The sequence below is a fragment of the Sparus aurata genome, chromosome 18 (genome assembly GCF_900880675.1).
Source record: "Sparus aurata chromosome 18, fSpaAur1.1, whole genome shotgun sequence".
NCBI lineage: Eukaryota > Metazoa > Chordata > Actinopteri > Spariformes > Sparidae > Sparus > Sparus aurata.
This window is the reverse complement of record NC_044204.1, coordinates 16,453,751-16,467,369: the sequence shown is the minus strand read 5'-3', so window position 1 is coordinate 16,467,369 and position 13,619 is coordinate 16,453,751. Positions and strand designations below refer to the sequence as shown.

The 13,619-nt window shown below is 42.0% G+C and overlaps 1 protein-coding gene across 1 annotated transcript; it reads left to right on the top strand.

Annotated features, from left to right (window-relative positions):
- The first annotated feature begins 5,516 nt into the window (after window positions 1-5,516).
- tmem271 (transmembrane protein 271) lies at window positions 5,517-7,768 on the top strand. Its single transcript, XM_030395635.1, has one exon. The coding sequence runs from the start codon at window positions 6,572-6,574 to the stop codon at window positions 7,361-7,363; it is 792 nt and encodes a 263-aa protein (XP_030251495.1). The 5' UTR covers window positions 5,517-6,571; the 3' UTR covers window positions 7,364-7,768.
- Window positions 7,769-13,619: the final 5,851 nt, after the last annotated feature.

Here is a 13,619-nt window from a genome sequence, read left to right as displayed (position 1 = left end):
TTTAGGTCCTTACATGACATTTGTTGGCAAAAAGAAAAGTATAAACTAATATGTGCCTTATTCTTCCAGCAGTCACGAGGTATTCTTGTCCCTCACCACACATAAAGAATTTAAAATGCAAGCCATACCCCTCTCTCCTTCCCTATGTTTCAGTTCTGTATCTACAGTGTGTCAATATTTAATAAAAAAGGGAAAATGCAACAGAAAATCTTTAAACAAAACAAACCTCATTGGCTGTTTTAACCTCATGCATGTGATAATCATTGCTACACCTCTTCCTTCCTCACTAATGAACCACTGTAATAGTCTGATCATCATCATTACCCTCATCATCATCCCAGCGCTGCTCCACACAAGAGATGGCAAGAGAAAAAACATGGATATCCATTAAACAAATGCCACTATTAATCTTCTTTAAGGCGTAGCAGAACAATCACAATGATGGTACTGAACGTGGAAGAAATGTACTTATGTATTAATCAAGTTTCTGCATCTGCTGTCTCCAGACCAGCCACTCGATGCCTGAAGGATGATTTATAATTGGCCTAAATTTTTTCCGAGCATAAAAAAAAAATTAACTGAGTGGGATATTGAATGAGCAGACGCTGCTCGCACACTAACTGTGTTTAGTCCTTATGATTTAAACCTATTTCCTTGATTTAGTTAATGTGGCTCTTTGTGTCCTTCACTTTTACTGTGTGAAGAGTATAATTTCCAAAGGCTGATTTGATTAAAAGTCACTCCATGGAAACCATTTGGAAATATATATAGCTGGGCGTTGAAGTCTATTATAACATCAAGAAGTGGAAATTGTTTTAAAAGTTCAATTGACTTGTGATCTAGATTATAAGAAGAAATTGTATTTATACGCACTGAATTTCTTTGAGACAATGACAGGAAATGGTAGTGGTAACATTGGTGGCAGCATTATTAATTGGATTGTTTTTGTTCTAAAAAAGAAAGAAAAGCTGCCAAGATCCTGTGTTTTCTCCAGATGTGATGTTGAAACAACATTTCAAAGAGCATGTACAGTAGAAGGGGCTACACTGAACGCTCCACTGATTTTTTAAAGGCAGTTGTACGAGGGAAACCTCCAGGTAAATCAGGCCATTACATGAAAGAGCAGCTTACAAAAACATTAGAATCTTACAATCATTGTATGTATTTTATGTATAATGCCAGAATTATCCTGATATCTTTTTAAAACTGGAAACAATACAAAACATTAAATAAAGAGTTGCTTGCATTCTGCAGACAAAGAAAGACATAAGCATTCATTTTTAGCCGTGTTTTGAAACTGGTGAATTAAAAGAAGATGTATGATGCTCGTTTTCAGGTTCAACATGTTATTTGATTTACTGCAAACAAGAACAGTTTTACATGCTTTATCTACTCATACTGTGCAGTGCTGCTGCACTGTATTCCTCCTCTGTCTGAAATGCTCTGTTGTAGCTCCTGTCTCTTTAAGGCCCCTCCTCCTGAATACCCAGTCTACTCTGATTGGTCAGTTCACACATGCCTGAGCCAGAACTGCTCACCATGTCTCTGGTCGGCTCTGTCATGTTTTCATATATAGGCATAAATAATGCACATAGGTGACTGTGGTGTGATGTCAAGTAGTCACTCAATTCACTCTCTGTGTAGCTCTTTTTGGTCTCCACCAGGCCCAACACCATCCTGCACTATGTTCACCAGCTAGCATTAGCTGCTAACATTTTCTATTTAGGGCTGGGCAGGTAGTCTAAAGTGGGTTTATCGAAGTGTGAAAGCAACAGACTGTTATGGCTGCAAATGAGAGCACAATTTTCAGTCTGGAAATCCAAAACTACTTGCTAAAAGAGGCTAAAAAGCTCTGTTGAGCTGATGGGAACAGCAGAGTCAAGTGATGATTTTCTGTGAGTTCATCACAACAACCACCTTTAACCTTAGACATAGTAATTTCATCCATTGCTAAAATACAAATATTGATTAGTGCAGCTTTAAACAACATTCTTGCACCCTGACAACCTTGTTACTCTGTTAATTGTATGTACACTCCTGCCAGTTGACAGGTCCTACCCTGGCCAGGCAGGTCTTCTGCCTCTGTATCGATTGTGTAGAGTTCTGAGTGGATTTCTCAAACATTGTTTGAGTCCCTCCTAGTTCGAGCCAGCAGCAGTGGAGGCTGCTGCTTTAGATTCATTAATATTTATAGGCTAACACCGGATTGTACAGGCTGACCTGTCACTGACGTTGTAACTGCCGCCGTAAAACTGCATCTGAGATGCGGAGCAGTCCCTTCACAGCTGACTCTTGGCACAGCTGAAGCAATGAGCCCTAAGACACACACACAAATTCACACACACAAGCTGTAACTAGTGATTTAAGTTAAAAAGCTGCTCTTGAAGGGTAAAAGGTGATTTTACCACAATGTGAGGAATCGATCTGACTTGTTCTTTGACACCAGGCCAGACTCATCATATTTACCTTCCACTGCTGGTTAAAAAACAATGTACTGAGATGTTGACACACTGATCTGTGGAGTGTCCTCCACTTTGAAATTAAATCAAATTTTAGTTACTTCTCCGGTGGTCTACAGCCTTCCACCTCCTGCAGCCTTGTGTGTGCGGGACAATCTTACCTATTAGGACTGGAATTACTTTCCTCTTCAGTAGCAGCCTCTTCCAGGTTTGTGGCCATGACAGGGAAATTGTCTGTGTTATTGGGGTGAGGAGGGCTCTCCTTTGCCCCAATAAAAGACATATGCCTTTAACAACTTCTGTTTCATCAATTTTGTCGGTCAATTGAATTCAGTAGCTTCTCCTCACATTAAAATGCATGCTACGTACCTGTGAGTGCTCCCACTGTGAGTTAACTAAAGACGTTCTCTGAGCTGGCCTGGTCCAAGTTTATTTGTATAGCTCTTAATCACAGTTTCAGTCTCAAAAGGCTTCACAACGCCCACATTATGGAAAAACAAATGTGAAAACTGGTTTGAATCTGCTGATCAGCAGAGCGTGGACAGTATACAATACTGTAACAGAAGGGTAAACTCGGAGCTGTGGGTTTTCCCACCTGAAGCCTGATCTGTCTGGGTCAAAGGATGTGAGGTGCCAGGTTGTTGTTGATGGTTGACATCCACAGCACTGCCAATAGACCGACCCACAATGCCAGCAAGCAGGACTGCCAATCAATCAACCAATCAACAGAACAGATCATCAACACATCATTCACAGCACCGTCTCTGATCTGCAAACCTATGCAAAGTAGTAATGACCTAATTAGACTGACTCTCTCTCTCTCTCTCTCTCTCTCTCTCTCTCTCTCTCTCTCTCTCTCTCTCTCTCTCTCTCTCTCTCTCTCTCTCTCTCTCTCTCTCTCTCTCTCCTCTCTCTCTCTCTCTCTCTCTCTCTCTCTCTCTCTCACACACACACACACACACACACACACACACACACACACACACACACACTTACTGGCAGCTGTACTGGTACAGTCAATGAGGTGGCTCATTGTGATGAATGGATGGGCGAGGGCTTTCCCTGGTGTAATTCTCTCACCTGCACCCATCAAATGTTTGGTTCATTAAGTCAAAAACTCTTGCTTGTCCTCTGAAAGTTTTCACATTCAGGGTAAATGAATTGGAAACAGATCAAATCCAACAACCTGCAACAATCTGCTGGCAGGCCACACCACGGGATCATTTTACATATCCTTGAACTTTTCTCAGGTGGCTGCCTCTGGAGTTTGGAAACTAATTTTGGAATTTCTCTAATTTTTTTCAGCAAGCTGGTTCTATGACAGGTGTTTGTTTTTAGCCACAGTCGGAGTGTGGCTCTACGGATGGCAATGTCAGTCGTTCAGTCAGTCCACCACTTTGATCCAGATGGTAATTTCTCAACAAATATTGCCCTGAATAATGTACATACATTCATGGTCTCTCTGGAGGATTATTCATAATTACTTTGGTGAAGGCTTGACTTTGCTCTTGTGCCACCATGAGGTCACCACATGTTTTTATCTGAAATGTATTGACAACTATCAAAATATACATTTATTCAACACCTTCTTTAATGGACTCTGTGGAAGCTCTGTGTTGTGTTGGAAGCCGGTCATTAAATTATGTTAGCGGACAAACATTAATTCTACTTAGGGTCTCTGTTAGCAGAGTGGAGATAGATGTGTATAAAATCACATCCTTTTGACTGAATTGAGTCCTTCATTGAATCAATTGAGTCCTTCAGAAAGAAATCCACAGTCCAGCTATGTTTATAGCTTATATATTGATTTCTTTTGTCTTCTATAAACACGTACTTACCAGGATCCACTTACCCCTCACCGTGCATACCTACATATTTACACAGACATATATATACAAGTATGCATACACATACATACCCACTTTGCTTTCTGTAGACAAAAATAAATGAATAGGATATCTATATGATATATATGAATTTCCTAACAGCCCCCACCAGACTATTTGGTGCAATTTAGCACGTGTATGCTAACAAGCTAAACTAGCTAACTAAGGATGTGACGACATAGCAATTGTCAGCAAACACTACTTTTAGTTTTGATTAATATAAACTTTTACTTTGTACTTTTAAGCATTTGAGTAGTTTGTTGTGTAATTACAACAACTGCGTATTTTACTGAGATATGTTCGTGACCTCTGTTCTTAAATTGAGCTAAAATGGTTAGCACTGTAACCGGACGTTGAGGCCCCGCCCCTTCCGGTGGACCACATTTCTGCAAAACAATTTGTATGGTAGTGAATGAAAAAAAAACATGTATTTGTTTCTCTACATTCACTGTCGTACATATTATTTTCGAAATACAGTCCCATGAGTCAAAGTGGCGTGAATAGGCTCTAAATCACTTTTTACCAATTTACTTTTTGTTATTTCAGTCGTTTGTTGTATTATTTTGTCCTACATGCTTTACTTAGATATGCCTGTGACCTTTTTTTTTTAATTAACTAAAATAATGAGCATGGTACCTTAAGGTTATAGCCTATCTGCTAACCATGAGCATGCTTAAACGCTGATGTTAGCATTTAGCTCAAAATACCTCTGTGTATAGGCATAGAGCTGCTAGCATGGCTAAACTCTTTCTTTAACTAAGACAACCCATGAAAACCTCCACACCTGTCTCTTAAATACATTTTCAACTCTGCTATTTCGGTTATATTTATCCTCCATTGTTTACTGTCTTGTTCGTCTTTCAGTAGGAGACATTGGACTTCATGTTCATACTCAACATTTACTTTTAGACTGTGGGTGAATCAACTTCTGTCGACATTACAGCATTGGTGACTCACGCTGTATGTACTTCTTACATTTGTTCTGGGATCAAAGACAATTTCTCCAAAAATCAGAAGTGCAACACAGCATCTTACTTCTTCTTTCTCTCTGTCTGTGGCCCTCTGATTCTCCCTCACATCGAGGTCCAAACAAGCATAAATAAAACAGACCGCAGTTATGCCCCACCTACACAACAAGTCATTCAGCGTGTGCTAAATAAAACGTGAGAACTTTGTGCTGGTGTATTGTTTCTGGAGGGGGAGGTTGGCTGAGAGGAGAGACGTTGAGGAGTCCAGTCAGCTGCAATCTGGCCCGGGCTGGATGTTTCAGCACCGCGGACAGCGACCCGGCCTCCGTCCATCCCCGGCACCACCACCGACTGCTCGATTCTTCATGCTGCTATCATCTCCACAGTGATCCACACGACGAACAACAACCCCCATTACGCGAGGAAGATAGACCTATATCACTGTATATATGCGGCCTATATATAATTCCCACTGGGATGAGCTGATTAGGGTCCTTTCGGCACCTTTTATTCGGAGGGAAACAGTTCAGCACCCGTACAAATTAAATCCACTGACTCACAGTTATTGCTACACAACTGACTTAAGGGCTTGAAAGGGGTGTAGAGGAATGAATGTTACTGAAAGCCAGTTATTTCTGTCCCTGCCGGTGTTTGTTTCCTCTATCACCAGCCAGAAGTCGTTGGCCCACCTTTTCCATTTAACGCCACGCCGCTATAAACTCTCTACGACGCATTTAAAGTGCCCCCCGAGGAGTGTTGCAGTGGTTCGGAGGCCCGTGGGTCAGTGGTCATTGGTCCACAGGACTCTCTAACATCTCCGGCTCAAGCAGCCGCCTCCTCCTCTGCCACAAAAACGCCACACAGCATTCAAGCCGACGACTTGGCGGACTGCAGAGGAGACACTCTCTCTCTCCTGGAGGAGGACTAAAGGGAAAACTTTTGGTCGGGAGGAGAGTGCTGATGGGCGGTTAGGTGATCTGGGGTAAAGTGGTCACTGCTCGTGTATGGATTATCGATAAGTGTAAAAAAAAAAAAAAAAAAGGAGCGCGTTGTGTTGCCATTAGTTATTTATATATTCCTGTAAAGCGGCGGGGATGCGTAAGAGACGCCACAGCGGCGAGGATCGCCCGCTCTGAACCGGAGGAATCACCGGCAGATGATGTCCCAATGTGAGAGTGCTTCCAGAGGAGACGGAGGAGAGGACGAAGGAGGATGAAGAAGGGGGGAGAGGGATCGAGAGCGGCAGAGGTGGAATATAATGAAGTTGAGTGGGAAAGGACTGTGCACCGTCTTCTCCAGCACCCTCCTCTTCGTGTGCGCCCTGAGCGAAGTTGTCGTTGGATTAAGATGCGTCTCGTTGGGATCTATGGTGAGAGCGCATTTCCACCTCGGCGCCGCGGCCGGGGCTTTCTACTCCGGGCTACTTGTGGGAATCGGGCAGGTGCTGCTGGGCTCCGCGCTGCTCTTTTGCATGGAGAAGCCCGGCTGCAGGAATTTCTTTCTCCTCGGTGTTGTGGTCTTCTTGTTGGGGGTCCTCACCGCCTTCTCCGGCGCGGTGGTGGACGGGGACACGGCTTCTCTGGTGGAGAGGAAATATTCCCATTACTGCTTCCACTCTTTGGTTGTGAACCCTGCGTGCGAGCAGCTGAGGGAGTACCAGCGGAGTCTGGTCGTCTCCACTGTTCTCAGCACCTTGGAGTGCGTCCTCGGGCTCATCAACCTGGTGGTGATCAAAAGGTACAAAACAGCGCAGTTTTCTAGGAGCCGACAGTGTCAGAGGCAGCGCGCCGGCGCGATCATCTTCAGCGAGGAGCGGGACTGCTCCTCGGCGGATTTCCAGCCGGTGTCTTACATCAATTTGGGTGTTTTTAATGTGTTTGACGAGACAGGCGCAGAAGTGCAGTCAGGGGGACACCCGTCAATCGAGCTGCCGGGATACTCGCCCACGGACCCGGAGCTCAACCGTTGCTTCCCTTTCTCCTACCCGCTCCCCAGCGAACTGCCGCCCGCATACGAGGACATTTTCCCCGCTGAGGCATGCAACACATAGCCGCTCTGGATCAGAACCCCCCCCCCCCAGCAGCGCTTTTTCCTCTGCTGTGACAATCAATGACTTTGTGCTTAAAACAATCCCGTCTCTTCTCCTCCTCTCAGCGCCACCCGACAGAGAGCAGTAAGTTACACAGGAGGACAACAGCAGTGGATTTCTCATTCACCTGATTTCCTTCTCATTCTGATATTTTTCTTACATCCGCCCGGTAGCTTTTTATTATTGTGCATCACCACCAGTCAGACTGATGTAGATGAGCAGATCAAAGTGATACAGGCCCAGACAGCGCAGACAGATCGAGGGCCATAAACGCAACAGCTTGCTAATATAACAAAGGCAGTTTTTGTGTTTTGAATGTTTGCTGTTCCACATTTTTACATGTGAATAAAAGTGTATTTAACCTCACCTGATGCTCCTGCCAGTTTAGCTCCTGGGAATCCTGTTGATGTGTGGTCAATCTAAACTTCATTTTCAAGGGAACCAATCAATAGAACGCATTTATATCTATTTTGAGAATAATCAAGATCCGTTCCTAGTACACTACATAGGCAGTTATTTTCTACTCTGTAAATCATCATCTGGGAAAACAGCCACCTGGAATGCAATCGTGTTGACAAGGAAAGACACTTTAAAGGCACACTGCAGTGATTTATTATTTCATATTTTTGAAGTTAAGTGACTCAAAGGAGACCATTTTAAAGAAAAGTATTTAAAAAAGCAGAGTAGAGCAGAGGCCAGCATCTCCTGACCTTTCCCTCTGGTCAAGCTGAAAAAACATTCAAGCCTACATTCCCCATAATGCAACTGGACAGCACGTTTCATTAGACCTTTCTCGTCTGGTAAACATCTTTAAAACTCCACATTAATCAATTTTCCTCCAAGCCTGTGCTGAGACAACCCTGACCTTTGAACTCCAGAGCCACTAAATCTACATATACCTGTTTTCCCAGTCTGAGTGAAGTAAACTTGATGTGTAAAATTAGTGGAGTGCTCCTTTAAGGTTCAATTCTGTCAAAAATGCCCAACAGATCAAAGATAAGCCTGTAAATTGGTATTTTATGTATGACTGCTATTGATGATAATGAGTATGTGGGGTATCAGAGGAAACAGAAGGACCGTCTGAGCCTGAATGCACCATTTGCTTTAAAGTAGCAGGAGAGATAATGATACATATTCCCTCATTTCTGGACTCCTTTAATGCTCTCGCAGATGCAGCGGGCTGTTCGGATATGATACAGGCTGAAGGTGGTTTCCAATTTAAAAGACTGAAACTGTGCAGCGCCGCTTCCTCATATTGTTCCATTTGATATGACTGGAAATATCTCCACCGCACACAAATACGCACATCAGCTCTCAGCGTGCGTCCCCCCTGGACCGTCAAAATCTTTTTTAACCTCTCTGTTGCTAATTTCACTTAACAGCTAGAACAGTGACAGAAACAATGGAGAAAAGATTTGGCTGACATCATTATGTGCCCACCTTCAGACAACACTTTCTGTGTGGTAAATTAAATTGAAACAGTGCCTTTTTCCCTCAAATTAAAGGCCTCAAACAAGCGCCCGTAGCCAAATGTTTCCCTAGAGGCTCTGTAACGGAAAAAAAACTTGACGAAGTTCTGTACTGGCTCAGTGTAATAATCCTCCTCTCATCATTTTCAAAGCATGTGATGATGCCTTCCACTCACTCATTTGACTTTGGCTGAGGTTTGCGTGCCAGAGCTGAATATGCGATAGGCCAAAAAAGCGCTGCTCCTCTCTTTCTTCTTTCTTCAGCCATTAAAAAACCATACAGCTACAACCTGATACTAACTCAGCCGATCCGGGGAACAAAAGAGGTCCTCAGGGAGCCAATGCCCTAAAAGTTTCGTGGAGGGGTTGTCCAAAGAAAGATGCAAACAATGCTAATGGTGAGGGCTCTGTAAAAGTCACCTGCTGGGGCTTTGTATCAGCACTATCTGCTGACAGAAAGCCAAAACACAAAGCCAGACTTCAGACAATTTCAAACCCCTGCCGGCAGCACCTCTTCAACCTGGAGCACAGACGCTCAGGTCAGCAGTATCACACCAGGCTCACAGTGTGCCGGACGGGATATGTTTCAGGCTTTCAGTCTTTAAATTACTTTTTCCACTGAGAAACAAATAGATAGGTTTAACTTTTTTAGACAGAGTCTCTGAGATTGTTTCCTGCCTTCTTTCTTACGCTGTACTGCCTTGAAATAACGTAATATGTCATTTTCCGTAAAGACCATCCTTCAGGGAGCCGGTGCAGTGAAGCAGCGCTGCTTCTACTGCATATATTTTTATACGCACGCTGCTTGTTACTCAAAAAAAAAAAGTGGTGCAACATTTAATAACTGAAGTCAACATAAGACAGGAAGTCTCTAAGGTAGACAAGCATCATTTGGTTTTACTTGTCTACGAATGGGATCTTCGGGGGGACTCAATGTGGTGTGAATAAACCTTAAAATTAGATGGTGATGAAACTCCGGGCTGTGATGCTGCTGTGATTCCCCCCTTACATCACTGCAACTTCAGAGCTGCTCTTGTTTTGCATTGGGAGTTATGGACTGAAGATATTTCCCGTTTTCCGGCTGATTGTCTGGTTAAGCTAAGCATAGAGATTTCACATATTTTCAGGATGCACAAGGTCTATTTACATATGGAATAATTGGAAATATGTCCAGGATATTTTCTGGGTCCAATGGTGCGTAAACATCATCAGGAAATGTAGATAGATTGCTGATTTCTATCTTCAAGATTAGGGTGACTCATGCAGATGTCCAGACTAACATTTTCTGACATTTACTGCCAAATATATATCGCATTGATAACACGGGAGTTTATTTGGCAGATTCTACAAAAAAAAATAAAAAATAAAAATTTGGTTTCCTAAATGAATGACAAACATTTTGGTTTAATTACTGACCGCTTTAGTGACGACTGAACAGCTGTAACGCTCCTATTCGGATCACTGTTCACAGCACTTTATCAACTTGCCATATCAGACCCAATTATTTCACTTTAAACAGCATACTGTGGTCGTCACGACAGACTGGGTCACATAGTTTTGGAACCCATCGATCTGAAACAACAATCCGGCTTCCTCCTGCGTAATATTTGTTTGTTTTGAGTCATTTTGAGAACAGTCAGAGGTTGTTTGAAAGAATATACAATATGCATGTACATGGATGAGAAACTCTTGGATAGTTAACTTCAAGCAAATAAAAATCTATAATGTATTCAGTATATAAAGCATGCTATAAGGTGGCTCCTTACAATTATTAAATCGCAGGGAAGTCACAAGTCTTTTACTTAAGTACTGTGCTTTAGTAAAAAAGAAATATAGATAGTCGAATTTTAGGCGTCCTATCCCCATTTACTGAAGATGTCAGAAGAAAATCTCATATCCTACAAAGAACACGAGTCCATAAAATATGATAGATGGTTATAGATCTACACAAATGTATATATTAAATACTTACACTTGGCTCCACCTTGATTGGCTATGATAGTATACTTCCACATAAACACATCAGTATTAATAATACAGTATATAGCCTCATCCTGTAGCGTTCACAGGATAATTTATAATTAATCAATTTTTGTTAGCCCACATTAAATCCATTTTGCTGATAATATTTTGGCCTATATGTTTTTACTTGTAAAAGAGTAGTCTTTTTTTATTGTGGTCGGCTTGTGTTTCTTTAACTTCCACCACTGGCGAGTCTGTTAGCTAGGCCAGGCTAGGCTACATAAACAGTAGAATCCTTTCAGGGCTTTACAACTACACATTATTTACAGCTGTGCTGCTCAATTAATAGAAATTGCAGATGCAGTTAAACATTCTTTTAAGTCTTTTTATTTTTTTTTAACTGCACAACTTTTCCCAACTCCTTGGCTGTGTAACTGGCAGTCATCAAGTAAGCTAACTAGCGTACAAAGATAACCTGTGGTTGATCTGGCAGAAGTTAGCTAGCCAGCTACAAAGTAGAGCTGAGGTTGCAAGTTAATAAAGCACAACTTAGCCTAACTTAAAAACAGACTTTTATTCTTGTTCATACCCAACGCTTGTTACCTAAAGTGTGCAAATAAATCACTACGTGTTACTGTTTCTCTCAGTGATTCATTTGGTTGAGTCCAGAGAAACTGTTAATCCTACGAGCAAACTGTTTGGAGACTAAACAGCTAGTCAGAGATCACTTACTCTGTTTTATTCCATTGTCTGAAATGTAGACACACTTAAAGGGGCTCTGTGAAACTTCTGTTTTGTGCTGGAAGCCAGTTGTTACTTCATGTAGGCGGACTCCATTTCCAAGCTAACATTAACTACTGTTGCTCTCTGTAAGCGGAGCGGGAAGAGGCACCGAGACGAGGCGCTAAAGTCACATGCATAAAGTCACACCCTTTGGACTGTCGTGGAAAATCTGACCAATTCTGAAAATCTGAGTCCTTCACAAAAAGAAATCCACAGTCCAGCAGCATTATACAACTTAAACAGGCTTGTATAGACAAGCGAGAGAGATGGGAAGGATCTCATTTTCCACGTCACGTCACAATCTGTTCACATCTGGCCAATAAAGAGGTGATTAATACATGTAATTTGCAAGAAACTGTGACATAGAGCCCCTTTAACCACTCTTACGTGTGACAGAAGGGAGTTACACAAATACAAACGATTCAAAGCAAATGTTTTTTGTGTGTGCTGATGTGGATATCGACAAACACATTAAATACATTTTTTATTTTTGTTGCTCAATGAAACAGTTGTTTTGTTTATAATAATTTTCCAAAAATGTCATGGACATGCTTTAAATTTATTTATTCTATACCTAAACCTGGGGCTTTTATTTACACGTTTTAGTGTGTAAATGCTTCATACTCACCAAAAGAAGTTTCAGTCGGTCCGACGTAGATGGCCTCAGCTGGCTGCTGCTACGTGGCTGCAGTGGCTGTAATATAATCCTGTGGAGCAACTGACTGTCAAAGTTACGTTCACTGAAAGTGCTTGTTGTCTGCACTGACAGGTTGAGGTTGTTATTCTAATTCTGACAACATAATGGAAATTATGTCTTTGGAGATTTACCTTTTGTTAGATAATGAGATCCTTTTTGTACAAAAAAGGTTTTTGTACACAAGTGTCCTTCAAGAAGTCTCGCTCTGAAATCTCGTAAGAAGTAAGTTAAATATAAATTTTTGCTGATAGTTCCAAACAGCAAACTTCTCCCTCCAACTCTCCATCTTAGTTTCCACCATCGTCTGCCCGTGAAAACTTACCTCTCATGAGATTTTCAGAGAGAGACTTCTCCTTGAGTGAGGCTGTGTGTTTCCAGTAACAAAAATCTTATCTTATTATTCAACTAAACTGTCTGTCTCCGTAGGAATCAATTCCGTAACGTAACACCTACAATAACAACCTCAGCCTGCCAGTGACAAAAACAAGCTCTTTTGGTGGATGTAACTCTGACGGTCGACATGTCGTAGCTGCCAGTCGAGGCGATTACTGGACCAGTTCCAGAACTTTTGGTATGAGTCATTTACACACTAAAACATGTAAATACAGCGCACCAGAACGTCCCTTTAATGAGGCACTAAAATAACTCCATACTTTTCATGTCAAACTGAAAAACTCGAGAAATTATCCAACTAAAGAGGACTCTCACTTCAGTCGGATTCATGTTTTGCGATGTTGCTGTGTCTAAATATCAGCTCCGTCAGACTTACTGATGAAATGACAAAGTGCATTCACCCTTACAAGTAAGAGAGAGAGAGATTAACTCTCTAAAAGTCACCACTGTGGGAGCAGTTTATAACCTGCTGCCTGTTGTGACAAATGCATCTCTGTTCCGTGGCCGCAAACAAATGTCCCCTGCCTGTTCACTGGAAAGAAAATCTAAGATTACACGATAAATCAAATCTGTATTTATCCAGGGAGGCTGACTGTTTGATCCTGGGTGTTATTTCCCAGCAATTCAAACTCATGTTGACACGTTCACACTGTTAACCCAGCAGTAGTGACACCTTTTCATCGGGTTTGACCTGTTGACTTCTCTGGTCACATGCCAGAGAAAATTGACTGCAAACACAAAATCTGAAAGGAAAATAATGTGTGCTTTATCTGGAGTGCTAAACACTAACGCAACGTCAAAACTGCCTTAAGATGCTATTCTCAGTGTGCATCTGTAGTTAATTATCTGCATTAATGTAGGAACAGTACTTTCGAGGACATGTTGCAGCTTCAGAGCTATAATGATGAGTAAT

Excerpts from the sequence above, each read along its gene's own strand:
- tmem271 (XM_030395635.1), top strand. The coding sequence starts at position 6,572 with ATGAAGTTGAGTGGGAAAGGACTGTGCACCGTCTTCTCCAGCACCCTC.